Genomic DNA, 23,254 nt, shown 5'->3' with positions numbered 1-23,254 from the left:
TCACCTCGACTTGGTCATTTATTAAGTAATTGATAAACGTTGAAAAACTTATTGGGGTTTTACCATTTAGTGGTCAATTGTACGGAATATGTACTGTACTGTGCAATCTACTAATACAAGTTTCAATCAATCAATCAATCAATCGATGAATGCCTACTGAGCCTATGGTGCTGTTAAGTTATTGTGGCTCAATTTGCCTTAATTTTTTTATTTTAATGTATTATTATTTAATATATATTATTGTTTTAGTTGCTTAAGATATATTCCTGGCTATGAATTTGCTCATTGCTATTTTTATGTTTTTGTGCATTATTTGTTGCCGTAATCATTAAACAAACAGGTTACTTATCAGTTACTCAGTACTTGAGTAGTTTTTTCACAACATACTTTTTACTTTTACTCAAGTAAATATTTGAGTGACTACTCCTTACTTTTACTTGTGTATTAAATCTCTAAAGTAACAGTACTCTTACTTGAGTACAATTTCTGGCTACTCTACCCACCTCTGACGGTCAGTGATCAACGCACACGCCACTGCAAAGATGAGTAAGGAGACTTTGACTGGTGTGCTCGGTGCCAAAATCCATTTTAAAGTACACTCACTTTTACTAAGTTTTGAGCAAAAAAAGGACACGTACGACATTCTAACAACAAATTTACATCTGGGTCTTCCATCAACATTATTTAAATTATGCAAGCAGGTACTTTACTGCAAATTATTGTGGTTTAATCTAGATTTTATAGTAATTGTTTGATTGTAAAAAATTGTTAACTTGATCGTTATTGCTCATATTTTTGAAAAACTATTTGGAAATCAATAAAACAAATAAAGAAGGGTGTGGGGGGCAACAGGGAAGTAACTGCAACTTACCTGTGTAGCCTCAGCATGGGACCAAAGTTTTTGTTCTTCTTTGGCAGTATACTTCTCAACCATTCTTTCAGTTCAGTTATTTGTATTAGCTTTTGTGTTTTCTCTCCTGAACAAAACGCAGTTTAGCAAATAATACTAACTTTAAGTCCTTTGTAACATCACAAATGTCGTTTGTATAAAGATTGAACAATTTTGGTCCCAAGTATTGATTATTGTACGCAACAAAATATTTTCAGCTCTGTAGAAGTGTTGGCCTATCTTCACATATTGCTTCCTGTTGGTTAAATAGCTTCTAACCCAGTTCAAGACCAACCCTCGTATTTCATCCATTTGTAATTTGTTCATTAAGATGCTGTGATTAATTGTCAAATTATTTTGTTAAATTCACAAAAATCTGTCATGCTCGTTTATGCAACGAACGCATAACACACGTTAAAACTTTGCACAATTGGAGGGAAACATCGTCAACAAACTACCATAGGCAGGTTTGGGTATTGTTTACATATTACCCGTATGTAATAACGGTTCCAAATCAGTACTTTTGAAATAGTGCTTAAATGGTGCCCAAGTTGGTACTTAAAAAAAAGAAAACATACACATTGTGTCAAAAACGATACCTTTTTGTTTCTATGGAACAGAAAAGTATTTCAATAATTTAAACAAATGTATAACTAACAAAACCACTAATATAAAATGAAAGTCATAACAAACCAGCAGAAAGTTGTATTTTACAGTAGTCAATGATAGTCAGTGATTTGGAATCTTTTGAGTACACAAAGTGATACAATTCCATGGCATTTTAACATAGAACTATTAAGAATCAAGTTACTGTTCTGTTTCAGTACAAGTCACATAATGCCTATTATATTGTAAACCTGTAGCTACTATATATGTCTAAATAAAATGTCTCTAACCCATACAGCCCATAAAGAAAAGCATTACATGACGCAGGGCCTCTGGGTAATTATTGGCTTGCTGGCCTTCCTTCTCCTGGAAAAGATGTTCCCAGACCAAGATGGCCACAAGGACGTACCATCTCATTCAGACCTGAATTCTAACTCTGCTGTAAGTAATGTAAGGATTTTGCATATTTTTGCACATCCACCAGCCACAACATAAACACGATTAATACAATAAATGATGTAGTAAAAATTCTTCCCCGCTTAAATGTAACTGACGGATAGCGTATTTCTTTCATAGTACACCTTGTCTTTGTCAACTTTGTCAGTCACAAAAAACTATATGGACATTTGCTCCCAAATAAACAAAATGAATAAATGGATGCTCAAATCTATGAAATATGTATTTGTTACCAAGCGAAGTAACCTGAATTTTGATCTAATTTCATATTTAATAAAAATGTCAACTACCTTGAGCACTGGGAAATAGCATGTCGCCTCATCCCACTTTCTACCATGAAAAATTATTTAAACATCTATCCATCCAACCATCCATTTACTACTGCTTGTCCCTTACAGGGTTGCGGGGGTGCTGGAGCCTAAAAAAATAAATATATACATATACATGTTTGTTTTTGCATGTGTTTCTTCCTATCTCAGCTACAGTGAAAAGCAATAATTAGTTAAAATTCCAAATCTCTTCTGTCCCTGGGGTTTTACTCAGTCCTGGTACCAGTCTGGGCATCCTCATGTTGTATGAAAGATATATTTGTGAAACAGTTTCAGGTCCTTATAAAATAATAATGTGACATAAGTCTTTTGGTTTGATTTGAATAGGCATTTTCATGAACAAAACCCAAAACAAGTGGAGTTGGCACGTTGTGTTAATCGTAAATAAAAACAGAATACAATGATTTGCAAATCTTTTTCAACCTATATTCAATTCAATACACTGCAAAGACAAGATACTTTTGCGAATATAAGCTCATTTGGAATTTGATGCCTGCACCATGTTTCATAAAAGCTCGCACAAGTGGCACAAAACTGAGAAAGTTTAGGAATACTCATCAAACACTTATTTGGAACATCCCACAGATGAACAGGCTAATTGAGTCACCTGGTGGGTGCCATGATTGGGTATAACCGCCAGGTGGAATGTGGAGTGAATGAATGATTGGTTCTCACTTCTCTGTGAAGCGCTCTGAGTGTCTACAAAAGGAACGAGGCTAAAAACCAGCTTTGAATGCCATTGACCTTCAATACCTCAGGCGGTACTGCATCAAAAACCAACATCAGTGTCTAAAGGATATCACCACATGGGCTCAAGAACACTTCAGAAAACCACTGTCAGGAACTACAGTTTGTCGCTACCTCTGTAAGTGCAAATTGAAACTCTACAATGCAAAGCAAAAGCCATTTATCAACAACACGCAGAAACGCCACTGGCTCATCAAAGTGGAAAAGTGTTCTGTGGTCATTTCAAATTTTTGGGGGAAACTGTGGACGTTGTGTCCTCCAGACCAAAGAGCAAAAGAACCATTCGGATTATTATAGACAGAAACTTTAAAAGCCACCATATATTAGTGCAAAAGGCATGGGTAACTTACACATCTGCGAAGGCACCATTAATGCTGAAAGGTACGTACAGGTTTTGGAGCAACATATGTTGCCATCCCAGCAACGTCTTTTTCATGGACGCTCCTGTTTATTTCAGCCAGACAATGCCAAGCCACATCCTGCACATGTTATAACAGCATGGCTTTGTAGTAAAATAGTGTGGGTACTAGAATGACCTGCCTGTAGTCCAGACCTGTCTCCCATTGAAAATGTGTGCCGCATTATGAAGCGTAAAATACAACAACGTAGACCCAGGACTGTTGAACAACTTAAGCTGTACATCAAGCAAGAATGGAAAATAATACAGTAACACAGTGGTAAAAATGCCCCTGTGCCAACTTTTTTTGCAATGTGTTGCTGTCATTAAATTCTAAGTTAAAAAATGTTCAGTTCAAACATTAAATATCTTGTCTTTGCTGTGTATTAAATTGAATATAAGTTGAACAAGATTTGCAAATAATGTTTTCTGTTTTTCTTTACGATTTACACAACGTGCCAACTTCACTGGTTTTGGGTTTTGTAGTTATTGGTTTATGAATTCAGCTGTGTATTTCAATCTATGTTTTTCTCCACAGACACATTCAAATTTAGTTTATAGCACAAATACTGTTGTGTTACGTGGAAATGGGCCACACACTGACTCACAGAAATCCTCAAAGCAACAGAGTCTGCAGGGAACATCAGACAAAGTCAAGGTACCGTATGTATTGTACGCTGGCATTTCCATGTTTATATTTTAGGCAGCAAGTGTTTGCTGCAATGAAACTTGCCAACGCATGCTATGTGTTTTTTGTGTAGCTCAACAAATGCATCAAGGTCTAGCACAATCTGTTCTGGGACACACGTGGAAGTTTTATAATAATTTTCCAATAAGAATTGGAGATTCTATTGTTACACTGTCGGCAATATAAAATCTGTAATGACTCTACAGCCAATGTTGTAATTAACAGTCTTTACATCATTGCATCAAACATGTTTGTAGAGACACATTGTTTGCAATATACCAATTTATCTTCATTAAATAACATTTTGGGCTGTATGTCAAAAAGCACAGTATATTACTCCCTGGGACTTTTGCGCCAATACATAATTGTCACAACTCTAAATAAAAAACGATTGTGTGCTATAGAGAGAATGCTAATCAATTAATAAGGAAAAATGCATTTCCAGCACATTCCAGTCTTAAAGCAACAAACCAACACTAGTGAAACAGCAAGTATTGCTATTTGAAGGACACATTATTAAACAGAACAATAGATCAGAGTTTGTTAACATAGTGGTTCATTTTAGATTGTTTACTTTAAAGTTTAATACTATTTATTCCATGTCATACAGCATGTCTGCAACAAAAACATCTTGATACATATATTACACCACACAGATTGGTTGAAAAGTTAGTGTAAATTTTCAAAGGGGTTCATGACTTTAGAACCACTGCAAACGCTGATATTTAACGATTGTTCATATTCAATGTGCCATACTGCAGGATTAACAGGAGTCCACAAAGAGAAAAAGAAACTAACACAATATATATCCATAAATGGATTTGGCTTGGCCATTTTACCTTAAAGTTAAGCTGGGTCTTTAGACATATGACACTAGTTACTAGTTACTTTCCATAAATAATTAATTGAACAATGCATTAAAATTACTCTTGTCAATATAGTAGTAGGTTACAAAGAAAAACGCTTAATTGAGTTACTTAAAAAAAAAAACATATTTTATTGGTATTAACAATAACTGCGATAAAACTCCTGATTAGTATTACTGTTTTAATTAAAACTATTGAAAAGCTATGATTGATAACCACATTGTGAAACACTCACGTACTGTCAAGCACTGGATCGTTAGCCATGATAACATGAATACAAGAGACTTTAACGTCTTCCACCTTTAAGAAATTACATACTATAAATGTGTGAACACACTGATGCCTGAGGAACTAAGATATTCAATTGTGTACATTGCACATACAGGCTGTGCTGTATTACACAGAGTGATTGATCTATACTCGAAGGAATATGAAAAGCGGAGGTGTTTTTTTTTTAATAACTAAAATACAACAGGAAGTCATCTCCCGTGATGGCAGATAAACCAGACATGAAGCCAAGGGATCACTCAATTTTCCCTTATGAACAATCTTTATCAATTAAAAATGTAAAAACTTTTACTAATTAAAAAGGAAGATAAACATTTTTAAACCCTCAAATAAAAATATGCTCTTAATAATCAGAATAATATGTAATGTGAATTTTGCCAAGAAAGTATTTTGTGTTCATTTATTGTAGTTTCTTTGAAAAATACACATTTTTTAAAAGCTTTATAGTGTATAAGTGTATAACTACTCTTTCAGCACATTCAACCCTCCTGTGATAATAATAACTGTGATAATTTTGCCCACAAAAACCATAACACACATGTTAATATTGTTACATCCTTACTCACAACATACGCGTACACTTTAGTCTTGGACATAATGTACATTTCAAGAGAATAAAGGGACAACATCCAAGTCGGAGTAATGTTATACAGTGTTGGAATCGACCACTGCTGTTGGTCGTGTTAAGGTTGGATAAAGTCAAAAAAAGAGTGCCAAGACTATGTGTGCTACAATAACGCGACACGTTTCACTCTCTGTAACGGCATTTTAACGTTTGAAAAGTGAATCACCCGTATTTAGGTTACCCGTTACTGGAAAACAAAACCTGCATTAATAATGCCATTATTTTGTACCGCTGTGACTCTCAACACTGCAAATGGAAATGTGGAACCATAATTAGTTAAAGACTGATTACATCTGTGTTTTATATAAAACCACCCGCACCAATCTATAGTTGTTAAAGTGCAGTCGCCAATCTGCTAGGGACTAAATCATTTGGTGTCCCAAAGCTGTAAAGACTTGTTTTTTCTCGTCTTGTCAGATTCTGTAATGAACTTTACTATATTTCAGACAAGTGGCTACCTAAACTTACTGGCCAACTGCATTGACAACTTCACCCATGGACTGGCTGTTGCAGGGAGTTTCCTTGTCAGTAAAAAGGTGAGCTGCACGAAAAACCTATAGTACATACAATCATGAAAGTTGCTTTTCATTATTAGGTGATAATTGTTATTGTCTTTTTGGTCACATATTCATCTACATTTAGAAACTGCAATCAATTTGACTGATGTTTTAGTGTGATTCGTCTCACTTTAATACAGAACAGAACGTTAAGAACATCTGCACAAACAAGATCCAATTGTCGGAAATTCTACCTCTTTTTTTTTTTTTTTTTAAAGATTCTGTAAGAAAACAGGTCAATGGATGTTGTTATTCATCCTGTCATTGTGTACTCAGGGCATTCAATTGATTGTAACTGGACTGTTCAGTTTGTCTAAGAAGACGTTCCGCCTCTTATCCAAGTCGGCTTCATCAATGAATGCATATAGACTTAGATTGGTCAGATCTCGTCAGAAGTATTTGCGTCCCACCAGAGAAACTCCTTGGATTTATAAAATTATAGTAGGGTATAATGCTTGATCAATATATCAATAGATCGATTTATATTCCTAAGTTTTAAGTATATCAATATATGCTTGGCAATTTGACTTTCTGGAAGATGGATATCGATCCAACACAATTTTAAAAGGCAATATATGAATTTTATTGATAACTAGAAAAAATAAAAAAAATTGGATTTTAAAACGGCAGTTTTTATATAAAGTTTAGCACTTTTAATGATAAAGACGTTAAACGTTAAGTCTGTCTACCCTGTCTGTGGTGTCATCAAAAGAAAAAGGACTAATAGCTACGGTGGCAGAGAAAGGTCATAACAAATGCATACGCCATAAGACAATATCATTAATTACAACACAACAACTTTCAGCTACAACACGATTGCAAAAGCCACAACACCAAAAAAACGACACAGTACAATAAATTGAAGCTACAATTCAACTTAAAGCAACTAAGGATGCGAAGGACAAAACAGAAGTGACAGCGGACCAAGTTTGCCGGCAAACCAGATTGAGACAATAGGTTAAAAACACTGTATTGAACATAGTATATTATTGTGGAAAAAAACAAAAACATTTATGACTGAAAAGTGGTCACCATTCTCTTACTTTTTGAACTTCGTCCGTCTATTGCTGCTGTCACTTCTTCCGTTATGTCTTTACGATGTTCCGTGTTTGTTAAAATAATAGTAGCAGGTCAAACTACTGCTCATTTAACCTGAAAACATTTGTTTGCAATTAATTTCTTCCATTTTTCTATTTGGTTGTATTAATATTGCAATACTGTTGAAAAAACAAAAGCAGATGTAGCAGGTAAATCTACTGTTAAAATATTGCTTACCGTGAATTATCTTCCATACTTCCATTTTTTTTCCGACCCTAAGTCAAGATTAGTTTACTTGCCGATTCGTCTTTTGTAATCGAGGCGTAGCTTACATTACGCCGTAGTTGATTGGTCTATATGTTCCTTGTGACCTATCAGGACATCTGTTATGAAAGATGACGTTATTACCGCCATTTTCCAAATGTAAACGATGTTGGTTAAAAGATAAAAGAAATTGATAAACATGTCAAAAATAAAAAAATAAGTTTCGATGGGACTGGATGGAAAGGGAAATCACTGATACTGTTGGGAAGAAAGAAGTTACAACTTTTTTCGGTGATTTTATTCAGAAAATCGATCGTCCCGGAAAAGTTTTGTGGACGTGGTGTCATGATAATATTGACTATGGATCACGAGGTTTCAAGGATTTGGAAGTACATGCGAAACGCCAAAATCATATGAAACAACTTGAAGCAAGGAAAACAAACTTTTCACTAGCTAGTACTTTTGGATGTCAACTGAAAGTGAGCAAACCATACGGACTTCATCCTTTGTTTGCATCGACAACTGCCGTAGACATCGAGAGGAAAGATCCACCCAAACAACCCACTTCAGTTGCAGACAGGGTAAATATTGTTGGGACTGAACCATATACAGTGATTCATTAGGATAATTGGGGTATGTATGTTCTATTAATGATGTTTTCATATCTTTAAACACTAAAATATTTTCTTGAAATGGTGCTGTCTTTGTTAATTTTAGCATGTTAAATTGGTGAGTCTTTTTCATTGTGGTCAAATCACATGCCTGAAATAGTCTAAAATTCTAACTAAACCCTTAATTTGAATCAATCGTGCTTTGCAAAATCACCCAATAAAGACTATTTTCGAATCATAAGTAGTTTGTTTGTTTTAGAGAAGAGCAATTCAGCAATAACAGTGCTTGGTATCCATCCAGTAGATGAGCATTCTGCCAAGTGTAGCCATGGAGGAGTGCAGCTGGTGTGACATAAGACTATCAGCATGAACTATGATTGTATGTGCCAGGGAGGAAGCTAGCGAGCTGTCCCAAACACATACACGTGTCATTTCACAGGTGTTTTAGTGTGAACCCTTGCAGCAAGGCACGTGTTTATGAGTGTGCCATTTTTTTCTGTGACTTAAAAATGTTTTAAAACTGCAATTGTAAGATGTTTTGCTGTACTCAGAGCTTTGTGACGGGAATTTACACTTTGTCTGCAGGTTGGGTTCCTGACGACTTTTGCCATCTTGCTTCATGAAATTCCACATGAGGTGAGACTTGTAATAAATTGAAAATTGTGAAAGTCTTAATTCAACTGTCTTTGAATTATTCATTATACAAGTACTCAGATGTACTCAGTCTTTTTACAGTTGTGGTCTGAAGTTTACTTCCACATAGTAGACTTGAATGCCAGATTTATTTTGGGCGACGGAAGAGACAGCCTAGTACAGGTTAATTTGTGTTTTTATTTAGAAAGCTTTTTTTTTTTACACTGAATTTTTTTGCATTTGAAAAAATGATGTGTTTTAAAATTCAGTGTATTCAAATTCAGTGTAAAAGAATACTGAGTTTTTCCACTTGTCGTGATAAAGTTAAAGACATTGATTGTAGTTTTGATGTGTTTCTCTCTCAGGGACTTAGGGCCAATGACTAAAACTTCAGTCTTGTCCTGGTTAAGATGTAAAAAGTTGTCATCCAGGCGTTATCCAAAATGCAATTAAAAAGAGTATTAATTGGTCTTGCGTCATCAGGAAGCAAACAAATATACAACCGTGTGTTGTCAGCAAAACTTTGGATATCAATTCCATGTCTTCTGATGACAGCACCAAGTGAAATCATCTATCAATCCATTTTCTACCACTTATTCCCTTTGGGGTCGCGGTGCCTATCTCAGCTACAATCGGGCGGAACGTGGTGTACACCCTGGACAAGTCGCCACCTCATCGCAGGGCCAACACAGATAGACAGACAACATTCACACTCACATTCACACACCAGGGCCAATTTAGTGTTGCCAAAAATCATTTAAGTATTAAAATAATAGGACCAAAGATTGAGCCTTGAGGCACACCACATGGGATTTCTTGGTTCTTTGAGGAGCAGGTATGCATATTTACGAATCATTTTCTGTCAGAGATAGGAAGTGAACCATTTCTAATAATTTTGAGAAAATGATCGCAAGAGGCTGCAAAATATATCGTGATATAGATTTTTTTGGGCCATATCGCCTATCCCTATATGGATGTTATTTACATTTGAATCAATACTAGTTCCATTTCGGTTTTTGGAAAAACGGTGCCGGTGTCTGAATTGGTTCTTAAAAATATGGAAAACTTGCCCATCCACCCGTCCATTCTTGTCCCTTTTGGTGTTGCATGGTGTGCTAGAGGCTATCTCCCATTTTTGTAAAAAAAAGAAAAATAATGTTTAAATGTTAATATTTTTTAAGATTCAAGTTGAATAGCATAGTACAGTAATTGAAATACTTAAATTTGATTAAAAAAAACTAAATAAAATCCACACCAAATTGTAATAATTATTGCAGCAATACAGAACATGGATAATGTGCAAAAAGTGTCTTTGGTTCTATTGATGCTCACAAATCTGTTTTTTTTTTTTAAACGCAACCTTGCTTGCTGTAACCATCATTGGTACATAAATGTAAGCGCTGTGCTGTTGTTGTTGTGATTACTTAATAGCTTAGCACTTTCTTATGAGGGCTGCTGTTGACGTGTTAAGGGGAGTAATGGGTTTAAAAATGGTGTGTGTTCCCGCCAATAGCTTCTTTTTTTGTGTGGGTACTGCTGCAACAGGGTCTCGGTCCCCATCTCTTAACCCATATGAGCATATGAAACATCTGACCACGACTGTTAATAATACATAATTATAAAATTGTAATCTATGTCAATTTTGGCAATGTAGTATCTATACATCTCACATGCACAAAGCAAACAGTTACAGCTGTTACCGCTGTTTTGTTTTTGTTTGTTTGTTTTCCAAACTTTATTGTTTTTTTATTTTAAAGTTACATATACAATAAGTGTTAGTTGTGTAAGACTGTTTAATTGTTCTCAGGTGGGGGACTTTGCCATTTTGCTGCGAGCTGGATTCGACCGGTGGAGTGCTGCTCGTCTGCAGCTGTCCACTGCACTGGTTGGCGTCCTGGGCGCCTGTTTCGCCTTGTGTGCTCAATCACCAGAAGGCACAGGTAACATCTTTTCTTGGTTTATATTAATATATACTGTACAACGGTACCTCGTTTTTTGTTTGTAATCTGTTCCAAAAGCAAAACCATAGAAACATTCCTCATCCATCAATCCGTCTATTTTCTACCGCTTGTACCATTTGGGGTGGCGGGGGATGCTGGCGCCTATCCCAGCTGCTTCGGGCGGTTGGCGGGGTACACCGTGGACAAGTCGCCACCTCATCACAGGGGCAACACAGTTAAATAGACAAGAGTTCAATCCCAGGCTCTGGATTTTTCTGTGGGGTGTTTGCATGTTCTCCCTGTGACTGCGTGGGTATAGAAAATCCAATTAATACCTTACTGACACCCAAAAATATAAACACACACCATATTGCATAGAGCAGTGATCCTCAAACTGTGATCCATCTAGTGCAGGGGTCAGGTACCCGCGGCTCCGGAGCCGCATGCGGCTTTTTGGCCACTCTGATGTGGCTCAGCTGCATAATCGCCGACACATTTACGTGTACAGTGAGAGGAAAGCAAAGAAGAAAAACTTCAGAACCGAGGCTTGAAATGAAAGCAGTATGTCTTTCAGTGCTACAAAGCAAATTATTAGGGATGAGTACAGAAATCTTTTATTATTAATTGGTACCGACTGATTTTTGTCGGTGCTATCTGGTATCGATTCACATAAGATCAAACGGTCCCATGTTTTGGTACCTTGTGTTGCAAGTGACGTCAGGTCCGGTTACAGACTCGACCAGTGAAACAATCACTCAAGCAGGACTCGGTCGGATTGCCTCTAAATAATGTTGCAATTTTCCATGCCAATAAAGCAAGTATATCTGATAGAAAACATTTGAACGTATATTAAGTCTCTACTAGCTTGATGCGGCATAGGCAGGCTACTGGCTTGCATTTGTGACTTTACATGGCAACCTACACATTTGGTAGTAAAAATTAAATTAAGATGCATGTAACAATCAAACCGCTGGTGTGTAATACATACAATTCCCACAGTATAAACACTTTTTTTGATGTAACAAAAGACTTGCACATTCAGCCTAATTGCAAAGACTACTCCATAGGTAGGCATCCCACTGTAGCCTATATTGCAACTGCATTCAAAGTCTACTATTTAATCCGCCGACATAATAAATTATCCTACGTTATAATTGTTGGTAAATCTCTAACGGCTCATTTTGAACAAAATAAATTGTTTTCATAAATACAGTTTATATATATATATATATATATATATATATATATATATATATACCATATTTTTCGGACTATAAGTCGCAGTTTTTTTCATAGTTTGGCCGGAGGTGCGACTTATACTCAGGTGCGACTTATGTGTGAAATTATTAACACATTACCGGAAAATATCAAATAATATTATATAGCTCATTCACGTAAGAGACTAGACGTATCAGATTTCATCGGATTTAGCAAATAGGAGTGACAGATTGTTTGGTAAACGTATAGCATGTTCTATATGTTATAGTTATTTGAATGACTCTTACCATAATATGTTACGTTAACATACCAGGCACCTTCTCAGTTGGTTATTTATGCCTCATATAACGTACACTTATTCAGCCTGTTGTTTACAATTCTTTATTTATTTTAAATTGCCTTTCAAATGTCTATTCTTGGTGTTGGGTTTTATCAAATAAATTTCCCCCAAAAATGCGACTTATACTCCAGTGGGACTTATGTTTTTCCCTTCTTTATTATGCATTTTTGGTAGGTGCGACGTATACTCCGGAGCGACTTATACTCCGAAAATTACGGTACATAAAATCTATGTATATATTTTGCATAATATAAGTTCATTAAGTTTTTTCTTTTAAAGAATAGTGTGTTTCATCTTATTCAAATTGCTGAAACTCGTAACATTCTTTGGCCCCATGTCGACTTATTTTTTTAGTCGTACTAAATGAACAAAAGCACAGATGCCAGCATGTGAATGACTTGCGAGCAAACGGACTAGTTTGTTCTGAGCAATGTTTGGCCATACAATAAACGAGAGTGCACAAAAACCAGGGCAAAATGTTGACAAAGTTTTCCGTTAAAAATACCTAATCATACAGGAAGTGAGTAGAACAAAAACAGAGGTACTGGTGTACTTACCGTATATGCTGTCAAAGATCACGTGAGCTTCAGCATTGATGTACCATCTACAGAAAATGCCACTGCTTGGATACTTCCTTTCACTTCTGGAGGATTTCTCTACATTGCCTTGGTGAATGTGGTTCCTGACCTGCTAGAGGAGTCTAATTTCAGGTATGCTAGAACCTATATTGACCATCAGCAGACTATTTTGAGAATGCAGACTGTGAGTGTCAAAGTTTTGTTTTGCAGACACTCTGTTCTCCAGATCCTGCTCATGTTCTGCGGTGTGGCTGTTATGGGTCTTCTGTCTGCTGTTTGAACTTTGAGAAACACTCTTCTTGCCGTAGTAGGAACACTATGGAGGTCCTCTCTGTTGCCTGACCGTTAACAATCCATCTCCATACACAGTCATCAAGCTTTACCTTGAATACCTGACTAGAATGGCACTTTATCAATCAATGACTCAGAAGACAACATCAATATGTTGACAAGATGTTTTTATTGGACCATTGACAGTGTGCCAGCCCTATATATAAAAGGAAATAAGATATATTTTTTATGGATTTCTGTTACTATGTTTTCTAACTATGTACATTTGACAATCCTGTTTTGCACATATAGTTACAGAGGTACATGCACCACATCCAGTAGGTTTGCATCCAACCTAAACATTGGATGCAATTTGTAGCATCTGCATATTTATTAAAAAGAAGACACGCAGTATACAGTATGTCACTTTGCCACCTCTGCCACTTGAGCATTGTCTTTTGTTAGGGAATAAGTGCCGAGATTTCTATTACACTCGTGTTAGAGCTACACCAAAGTACATGTCAATTGTGTGTGTGTGCCACAACATACCTGTTTTCATAATTGCACCTTTAGAGCAGGATTGTTTTGCTAAAAACAGCTGCAGTATTATTCATGATACTGGTTGGTGTTCTTTTTATCCCAAAGTGTTCTCAAAGAAAATAAAACTATGTGAAGACGGTTTAATGTATAATTATTTCCAACTTGGTACAAACCTGTAGAATACCACCTTCGCATTAGCGATTATACAGTCATACTTTGGTTTTTGTTAATAATCCGTTCAAAATAGTCAGACAAAGACAGAATTGTAAAACCAAATAAATCTGTTTTGAAAATCCAATTACCGGATTTTTCGGATTATTAGTCGCAGTTTTTTTCATACTTTGGCCGGTGGTGCGACTTATACTCAGGAACGACTTATGTGTGAAAGTATTAACACATTACCGTAAAATATCAAATAATATTATTTATCTCATTCCGCAAAGAGACAAAGAAAATGTCAGCAAACGTCAACAAATAAGAATTTGGCGGGAGAGGGTCATTGCAGAAGTGCATTGTGGGTCATGGGATGCTAACTGCTATATGCTATATGCTACTGCTATAGCTATTAAAATGGATCATTTCATCGTTGGCGGTAACTTATAAAAACTGAGAAGGGCTGAACAAAAATGGCACCGAAAAGGAAATCATGTACTGCAGATTACACAATATCAAATAATATTATTTATCTCATTCGCGGAAGAGACGAAGAAAATGTCAGCAATCGTCTCACACACACGTCAACCAATAAGAATTTGGCGGGGAGGGTCATGGCACAAGTGCATTGTGGGTCATGGAATGCTAAATGCTATATGCTATATGCTACTGCTATAGCTATTAAAATGGATCATTTCATCGTTGGCGGTAACTTATAAAAACTGTGAAGGGCTGAACAAAAATAGCACCGAAAAGGAAATCATGTACTGCAGATTACACAATATCAAATAATATTATTTATCTCATTCGCGGAAGAGACGAATAAAATGTCAGCAATCGTCTCACACACACGTCAACCAATAAGAATTTGGCGGGGAGGGTCATGGCAGAAGTGCATTGTGGGTCATGGAATGCTAAATGCTATATGCTACTGCCATAGCTATTAAAATTGATTTTTTCATCGTCGGCCGTAACTTATAAAAACTGAGAAGGGCTGAACAAAAATGGCACCGAAAAGGAAATCATGTACTGCAGATTACAAGCTGGACGTAGTGAAATATGCAGCAGAAAACAACAAGAGGAAGCGGCGCATACCTTTGGGGTTGGCAGAGTTGTTAAGAAGCGACATCGAGGAAGAAGAGTTCATGGGATTTATCGATTAGGAATGACAGATTGTTTGGTAAACGTATAGCATGTTCTATATGTTATAGTTATTTGAATGACTCTTACCATAATATGTTACGTTAACATACCAGGCACCTTCTCAGTTGGTTATTTATGCGTCATATAACGTACACTTATTCAGCCTGTTGTTCACTATTCTTCATTTATTTTAAATTGCCTTTGAAATGTTTATTCTTAGTGTTGGATTTTATCGAATAAATTTCCCCCAAAAATGTGACTTATACTCCAGTGCGACATATATTTTTTCCCTTCTTTATTATGTATTTCCGGCCGGTGTGACGTATACTCCGGAGCGATTTATAATCCGAAAAATACGGTAATCCGTTCCCGACACCAAAAAATATTAACATAATAATTTTAATCTGACATGCAGAAAACCAGTGCAATAAATATAGTTGTTGAATAAAATAAACAAAGGAATATTTAACATCACTTTTACCTTTTATTGAAGACTTACTGGCAATGACGATGATGAGGGGAGATGCAGGCGCAGAGCTCTGTAGACTTTGAAACAAGTTCATTCTTAAATTCTCACTTTATTTATCAATGTGCTGGCACTTGCATTTTTATTTGGCCCAACAGTAGCTTATTTCGCAGTTTTAATCCACAACAAGCAAATGAATGTCACTAACGTTTTTGTTTGGGCACTAAATTCCACAAAATAAGACACAAGCAAACCGATTTTTGTTTTACGCACAATGTTTGACCGCTTTATGAAAATATTTTTATGAAAATGTCTAAAATCCAATCACAAAAAATGAGGTATACGATAACATTAGTTCACCTCTATTTATTCTAAATAAAAAAGATACATTCTTCAAATCAACTGATTTTACTTACAAAAAGCCGTATGTGGTATTTGTACACAGACTACAGCAGGTAAGGGGAATAATCCAATTATTGATTCGACCTTACACAAAATCCTGTCCCCCGCATGTAAATCAATCTTGTTAAGCTCCTATCTGTGAAATGTCATATGGAAATGAGGGGTGGTGGGGGTCAAGATGGTGTTCCTACTGGTCCTTTTCTGCACAGTTTGGCAGGCTTCTGTTGCCATAACGACTCCACCGCAGGATCCCTTTCTTAGTCATCAGCCGGTAATGGTGCCTATTGTCTGTGGGAGGCTTCCTCAGTCACACCTACCAAGAATGAATAACATTCGACACGAGAGCCCGGTGTTAAATTTGCATGAAAAATTTAACATGAGATACTTTGCTTGTTTCCATCATGTTAGTGTTAGACAACTTCACAAAACTGCAATTTTAATTGAATCTGCTGCATCTCCAGATGTTGAATTGGAACCACAGAAAGTGAAATTGAATTCATAGCAATCCAGAGAACTTCTTTATTGCTAACTAACGAAAGAGTTTGTAACATTTACCAAAGATCTGGGCTTAAATACAAACCCCGTTTCCATATGAGTTGGGAAATTGTGTTAGATGTAAATATAAACGGAATACAATGATTTGCAAATCCTTTTCAACCCATATTCAGTTGAATGCACTACAAAGACAAGATAGTTGATGTTCAAACTCATAAACTTTGAATTTCATGGCTGCAACACGTGCCAACGTAGTTGGGAAAGGGCATGTTCACCACTGTTACATCACCTTTTCTTTTAACAACACTCAATAAACGTTTGGGAACTGAGGAAACTAATTGTTGAAGCTTTGAAAGTGGAATTCTTTCCCATTCTTGTTTTATGTAGAACTTCAGTCGTTCAACAGTCCGGTGTCATTGTTGTCGTATTTTACGCTTCGTAAAGCGCCACACGTTTTCGATGGTAGACCGGTCTGGACTGCATGCGGGCCAGGAAAGTACCCACACTCTTTTTTTGTTACGAAGCCACGCTGTTGTAACACGTGCTGAATGTGGCTTTGCATTGTCTTGCTGAAATAAGCAGGGGCGACCATGAAAAAGACGGCGCTTAGATGGCAGCATATGTTGTTCCAAAACCTGTATGTACCTTTCAGCATTAATGGTGCCTTCACAGATGTGTAAGTTACCAATGCCTTGGGCACTAATAAACCCCCATACCATCACAGATGCTGGCTTTTGAACTTTGCTTCGATTACAGTCTGGATGGTTCGCTTCCCCTTTGGTCTGGATGACACAATGTCGAATATTTCCAAAAACGATTTGAAATGTGGACTGGTCAGATCACAGAACACTTTTCCACTTTGCATCAGTCCATCTTAGATGATCTCGGGCCCAGCGTTGTTTCTGGATATTGTTAATAAATTGCTTTCACTTTGCATAGTAGAGCTTTAACTTGCACTTACAGATGTAGCGACCAACTGTATTTAGTGACAGTGGTTTTCTAAAGTGTTCCCCAGCCCATGTGGTGATATCCTTTAGAGATTAATGTCAGTTTTTGATACAATGCCGTCTGAGGGATCAAAGGTCACGGTCAATCAATGTTGGTTTGCGGCCATGCCGCTTACGCGGAGTGATTTCTCCAGATTCTCTGAACCTTTTGATGATATTACGGACCGTAGATGTTGAAATTCCCAAATTTCTGGCAATTGCACTTTGAGAAACGTTGTTCTTAAACTGTTTGACTATTTGCTCACACAGTTGTGGACAAAGGGGTGTACCTCGCCCCGTTCTTTCTTGTGAAAGACTGAGTGAGCCCTCTTTTGGGAAGCTGCTTTTATACCCACCTGTTCCCAATTAGCCTGCACACCTTTGGGATGTTCCAAATAAGTGTTTGATGAGCATTCTTCAACTTTATCAGTATTTATTGCCACCTTTCCCAACTTCTTGGTCACGTGTTGCTGGCATCAAATTCTAAAGTTCATGATTATTTGCAGAAAAATAAAATGTGTATGAGTTTGAACGTCAAATATGTTGTCTTTGTAGCATTTTCAACTGAATATGGGTTGAAAATGATTTGCAAATCATTGTATTCTGTTTATATTTACATCTAACACAATTTCCCAACGCATATTTACCCAATATTGCTATGATGGTGGGAAATCACTAATGTATTTTGTATTTATCCTTGGTCAAAGGTTACTTTCCAAATGGGTTCATTTTATGTTTGACTTTGTATTATCTGCCATGTTTAATCAAATTATTCCTGGTTTGGCTGATATCACAATCAGATATGGTGTGTTTTGTTTATTCTTCCTTCCCCCTACCAGGATGAAACAATTTCCCAAAACCTGTCCGGTCACTACCCCGCTCATTCTCAAAAGCTATAAAATTCAAAAACTCTGGAGTAGTTCTTTGTCTAACTTTAACTCTCTCTCTCTCTTTCTCTCTCTCTCTCTCTTTTCTTTCTTTCTGTAGCAACGTTACAGAACTATTTCCTCTGTAATCTGATGTTATTTGAGAGCTTTAATAGTTTTCTCTGGACATATATCCATCCATCCATTATCTACCACTCATTCCCTTTTGAAGTCGCGGGGTGTGCTGGCGCCCATCTCAGCTACAATCGGGCAGAAGGCAGTGTACACCCTGGACAAGTCGCCACCTCATCGCAGGGCCAACACAGATAGACTGACAACATTCACACACTAGGGCCAATTTAGTGTTGCCAATCAACCTATCCCCATATTTATTTAAGAGGAACACTTCCAAAACATTAGCTCCTGGAATTTGCACGTGCGCTTTTATCCCATAGTTTTCTGCTTAATTAAATATGTAGTAATTCTGCATATCAGTGGACGGCAAAGCAGCAGGTGCTTCAGTGACGTTAACACAACCATGAGAGTTGGCTTCAGGGCTCATTGTTTACCAGCGATGCCGCTCATGCAGCCCTAAAAGCCTTATTTGAACTCCTCTCAGGACCGGAAGTGGGGGGCTATAAACAACCCACTCTTGAAAAAGAGCCAGCATTGGATGCACTTTTAGCAGCTAATGAGGAAGCATGACTTACCACAGCAGCTGCTGATACACTTCTACACAGCTGCCATTGAATTTGTAGTGTTCATCCATCAGTCTGGTGTGGTGCTGTAACAAAAAACGACAATTACAAACCCCGTTTCCATATGAGTTGGGAAATTGTGTTTGATGTAAATATAAACAGAATACAATGATTTGCAAATCCCTTTCAACCCATATTCAGTTGAATATGCTACAAAGACAACATATTTGATGTACAAACTGATAAACATATATTTTTTTTCAAATAATCATTAACTTTAGAATTTGATGCCAGCAACATGGGACAAAGAAGTTGGGAAAGGTGGCAATAAATACTGATAAAGTTGAGAAATGCTCAGCAAACACTTATTTTTGGAACATCCCACAGGTGTGCAGGCTAATTGGGAACAGGTGGGTGCCATGATTGGGTATAAAAGCAGCTTCCATGAAATGCTAAGTAATTCACAAACAAGGATGGGGCGAGGGTCACCAATTTGTAAGCAAATTGTCGAACAGTTTTAGAACAACATTTCTCAACGAGCTATTGCAAGGAATTTAGGGATTTTACCATCTACGGTCCGTAAAATCATCAAAAGGTTCAGAGAATCTGGAGAAATCACTGCACGTAAGCAATGATATTATGGACCGTTGATCCCTCAGGCGGTAATGCATCAAAAACCGACATCAGTGTGTAAAAGATGGGCTCAGGAACACTTCAGAAAACCACTGTCAGTAAATACAGTTGGTTGCTACATCTGTAAGTGCAAGTTAAAACTCTGCTATGCAAAGCAAAACCCATTTATCAACAACACCAAGGAACACCACCGGCTTCGCTGGGCCCGAGATCATCTAAGATGGACTGATACAAAGTGGAAAAGTGTCCTGTGGTCTGACAAGTCCACATTTCAAATTATATTTGGAAACTGTGGACGTGGTGTCTTCCAGAACAAAGAGGAAAATAACCATCCGGATTGTTATAAGCGCAAATTTCAAAAGGCAGCATCTGTGATGGTATGGGGGTGTATTAGTGCCCAAGGAATGGGTAACTTACACATCTGTGAAGGCACCGTTAATGCTGAATGGTCCATACAGGTTTTGGAGCAACATATGTTGTCATCCAAGCAACGTTATCATGGACGCCCCTGCTTATTTCAGCAAGACAATGCAAGCCACGTGTTACAACAGCGTGGTTTCGTAGTAAAAGAGTGCGGGTACTTTCCTGGATCGCCTGCAGTCCAAACCTGTCTCCCATCGAAAATGTGTGGCGCATTATAAAGCGTAAAATACGACAGCGGAGACCCCGGACTGTTGAACGACTGAAGCTCTACATAAAACAAGAATGGGAAAGAATTCCACTTTCAAAGCTTCAACAATTAGTTTCCTCAGTTCCCAAACGTTTATTGAGTGTTGTTAAAAGAAAAGGACGATGTAACACAGTGGTGAACATGCCCTTTCCAAACTACTTTGTCACGTGTTGCAGCCATAAAATTCTAAGTTAATTATTATTTGCAAAAAAAAAAAAAAAATTATGAGTTTGAACATCAAATATCTTGTCTTTGTAGCATATTCAATTGAATATGGGTTGAAAAGGATTTGCAAATCATTGTATTCCGTTTATATTTACGTCTAACACAATTTCCCAACTCATATGGAAACGGGGTTTTAAACAAATACCTTATGTGACTGGGGATAGGTTCATTTGCAACACTAAATTCCTTAAACTTGGACACACACATCTATACCTTTGGCCATTCTAAGACATTCTAAGCCTCCATTTTACTAATGATCTCCAATGTTGCAAAAATGTGTAGACTAAATATTAAAATACAACATTTCTGTCAATGGAGATTTGCGTCAGCCTTTTATAGTCGGCTAATATAGCTAATATAGACAATTAAATCATATGTTGCCTTCATAATATCACTTACCGGATTTTTTGGACTATAAATCGCAGTTTTTTTCATAGTTTGGCCAGGGGTGCTACTTATACTCAGGAGCGACTTATGTTTGAAATTATTAACACATTACAGTAAAATATCAAATAATATTATTTAGCTCATTCACGTAAGAGACTAGACATATAAGATTTCATGGTATTTAGGGATTAGGAGTGACAGATTGTTTGGTAAACGTATAGCATGTTCTATATCAGTGGTTCTCACCCTCTTTTCAGTGATGTACCCCCTGTGAACATTTTTTTAATTCAAGTACCCTCTAATCAGAGCAAAGCATTTTTGGTTGAAAAAAGAGATAAAGAAGTAAAATACAGCACTATGTCATCAGTTTCTGATTTATTAAATTGTATAACAGTGCAAAATATTGCTCATTCGTAGTGGTCTTTCTTGAACTATTTGGAAAAAATATATCAAAATAACTAAACACTTGTTGAGAAATAAACAAGTGATTCAATTCTAAATAAAGATTTCTACACATAAAAGTAATCATCAACTTAAAGTGCCCTCTTTGGGGATTGTAATAGAGATCCATCTGGATTCATCAACTTCATTCTAAACATTTCTTCACAAAAAAAGAAATCTTTAACATCAATATTTATGGAAAATGCCAACAAAAAAAATCCAGCTGCACCAATATTGAATATTGGACTTACATACATATTTTGTTGTAGTATTATTCAATAAATATATTTATAAAGGATTTTTGAATTGTTGCTATTTTTAGAATATTTTTTAAAAATCTCACGTACCCCTCGGCATTCCTTCAAGTAACCCCCGGGGTACGTGTACCCCCATTTGAGAAGCACTATTCTATAAATTATAGTTATTTGAATGACTCTTACCATAATATGTTACGTTAACATACCAGGCACCTTCTCTGTTGGTTATTTATGCGTCTTATAACGTACACTATATTCAGCCTGTTGTTCACTATTCTTTATTTATTTTAAATTGCCTGTCATAATGTCTATTCTTGGTGTTGGGTTTTATCAAATAAATTTCCCCAAAAATGCGACTTATACTTCAGTGCGACTTACAGTATATATGTTTTTTCCCTTCTTTATTATGCATTTTCGGCAGGTGCAACTTATACTCCGAAACATATGTTATATAAGACTTATAATTTTTTGCTGCTCCAGACAGATTTTATTTTTTATTTTTGGTCCAATATGGCTCTTTCAACATTTTGGGTTGCAGACCCCTGGCTTAATACTGTACACGGTGATATAATCAATGGGTTTTCTGTCCAGTATTTTTATTGTTCCTTTGTACAACGATCCCAGTGGTTTGAAGGTGGTGACATCTGCATTTGATCAGGGAGTTGAACAGTATTTGATATAGGAGGGTATCATGGCCTGCATGTAAAATGTAGCAGCAGTGAGTGATAGTTGCAGTCTGATGAAACGGTAGATTGATAGAGGAAATGTAAGTGTATTGCATACCTTTTTAACTTGTGATTTAAACGCTAAAATATTATCCATCTGGACTCCCAAGATATATATAATCGCATACAACCTGAAACCTCTGAACTGACACAAAAACATCCGGTTGCACATTGAAATTGGCCTTGACTATGTTTCTTGGATTTGATAATTCTATGCTAAAAACTCACTTTCACTCTATAGAAGGGCTAATTGTTCTTAATGAAATTAAACAATGGATGTCCGCTAACTTTTTGCAACTCAACGCCAAAAAAACGGAAATGCTGATTATCGGTCCTGCTAGACACCGACCTCTATTTAATAATACAACTTTAACATTTGACAACCAAACAATTAAACAAGGCGACACGGTAAAGAATCTGGGTATTATCTTCGACCCAACTCTCTCCTTTGAGGCACACATTAAAAGCGTTACTAAAACGGCCTTCTTTCATCTCCGTAATATCGCTAAAATTCGCTCCATTCTGTCCACTAAAGACGCTGAGATCATTATCCATGCGTTTGTTACGTCTCGCCTCGATTACTGTAACGTATTATTTTCGGGTCTCCCCATGTCTAGCATTAAAAGATTACAGTTGGTACAAAATGCGGCTGCTAGACTTTTGACAAGAACAAGAAAGTTTGATCACCTGCACTGGCTTCCTGTGCACTTTAGATGTGACTTTAAGGTTTTACTACTTACGTATAAAATACTACACGGTCTAGCTCCATCCTATCTTACCGATTGTATTGTACCATATGTCCCGGCAAGAAATCTGCGTTCAAAGGA

At 36.7% G+C, this 23,254-nt stretch overlaps 1 protein-coding gene and 1 long non-coding RNA gene across 3 annotated transcripts in view; one reads left to right on the top strand and one right to left on the bottom strand.

Annotated features, from left to right (window-relative positions):
* Positions 1-14,019, top strand: part of slc39a13 (solute carrier family 39 member 13) — a 23,256-nt gene extending 9,237 nt beyond the window's left edge. Inside the window, exons 4-10 of one of the 2 annotated variants that reach the window (XM_061887661.1) lie at positions 1,794-1,945; positions 3,963-4,082; positions 6,338-6,427; positions 8,947-8,997; positions 10,802-10,934; positions 13,103-13,202; positions 13,281-14,019. In XM_061887661.1, the coding sequence (XP_061743645.1) occupies positions 1,794-1,945; positions 3,963-4,082; positions 6,338-6,427; positions 8,947-8,997; positions 10,802-10,934; positions 13,103-13,202; positions 13,281-13,350 (716 nt within the window). In that variant the 3' untranslated portion in view covers positions 13,351-14,019. The remainder of the gene's footprint in view (positions 1-1,793; positions 1,946-3,962; positions 4,083-6,337; positions 6,428-8,946; positions 8,998-10,801; positions 10,935-13,102; positions 13,203-13,280) is intronic. The other variant, XM_061887662.1, reaches the window with a different exon arrangement.
* LOC133543169 (uncharacterized) overlaps positions 13,502-23,254 on the bottom strand; it is a 22,441-nt gene continuing 12,688 nt past the window's right edge. Inside the window, exons 2-3 of the long non-coding RNA XR_009804335.1 lie at positions 19,102-19,175; positions 13,502-16,357 (exon numbers count right to left, since the gene is read on the bottom strand). This is a non-coding gene — a long non-coding RNA (uncharacterized LOC133543169). The remainder of the gene's footprint in view (positions 16,358-19,101; positions 19,176-23,254) is intronic.

The sequence above is a fragment of the Nerophis ophidion genome, linkage group LG25 (genome assembly GCF_033978795.1).
Source record: "Nerophis ophidion isolate RoL-2023_Sa linkage group LG25, RoL_Noph_v1.0, whole genome shotgun sequence".
Taxonomy (NCBI): Eukaryota; Metazoa; Chordata; class Actinopteri; order Syngnathiformes; family Syngnathidae; genus Nerophis; species Nerophis ophidion.
The sequence above is the reverse complement of the archived record's forward strand: the minus strand, read 5'-3'. Positions and strand labels throughout refer to the sequence as shown.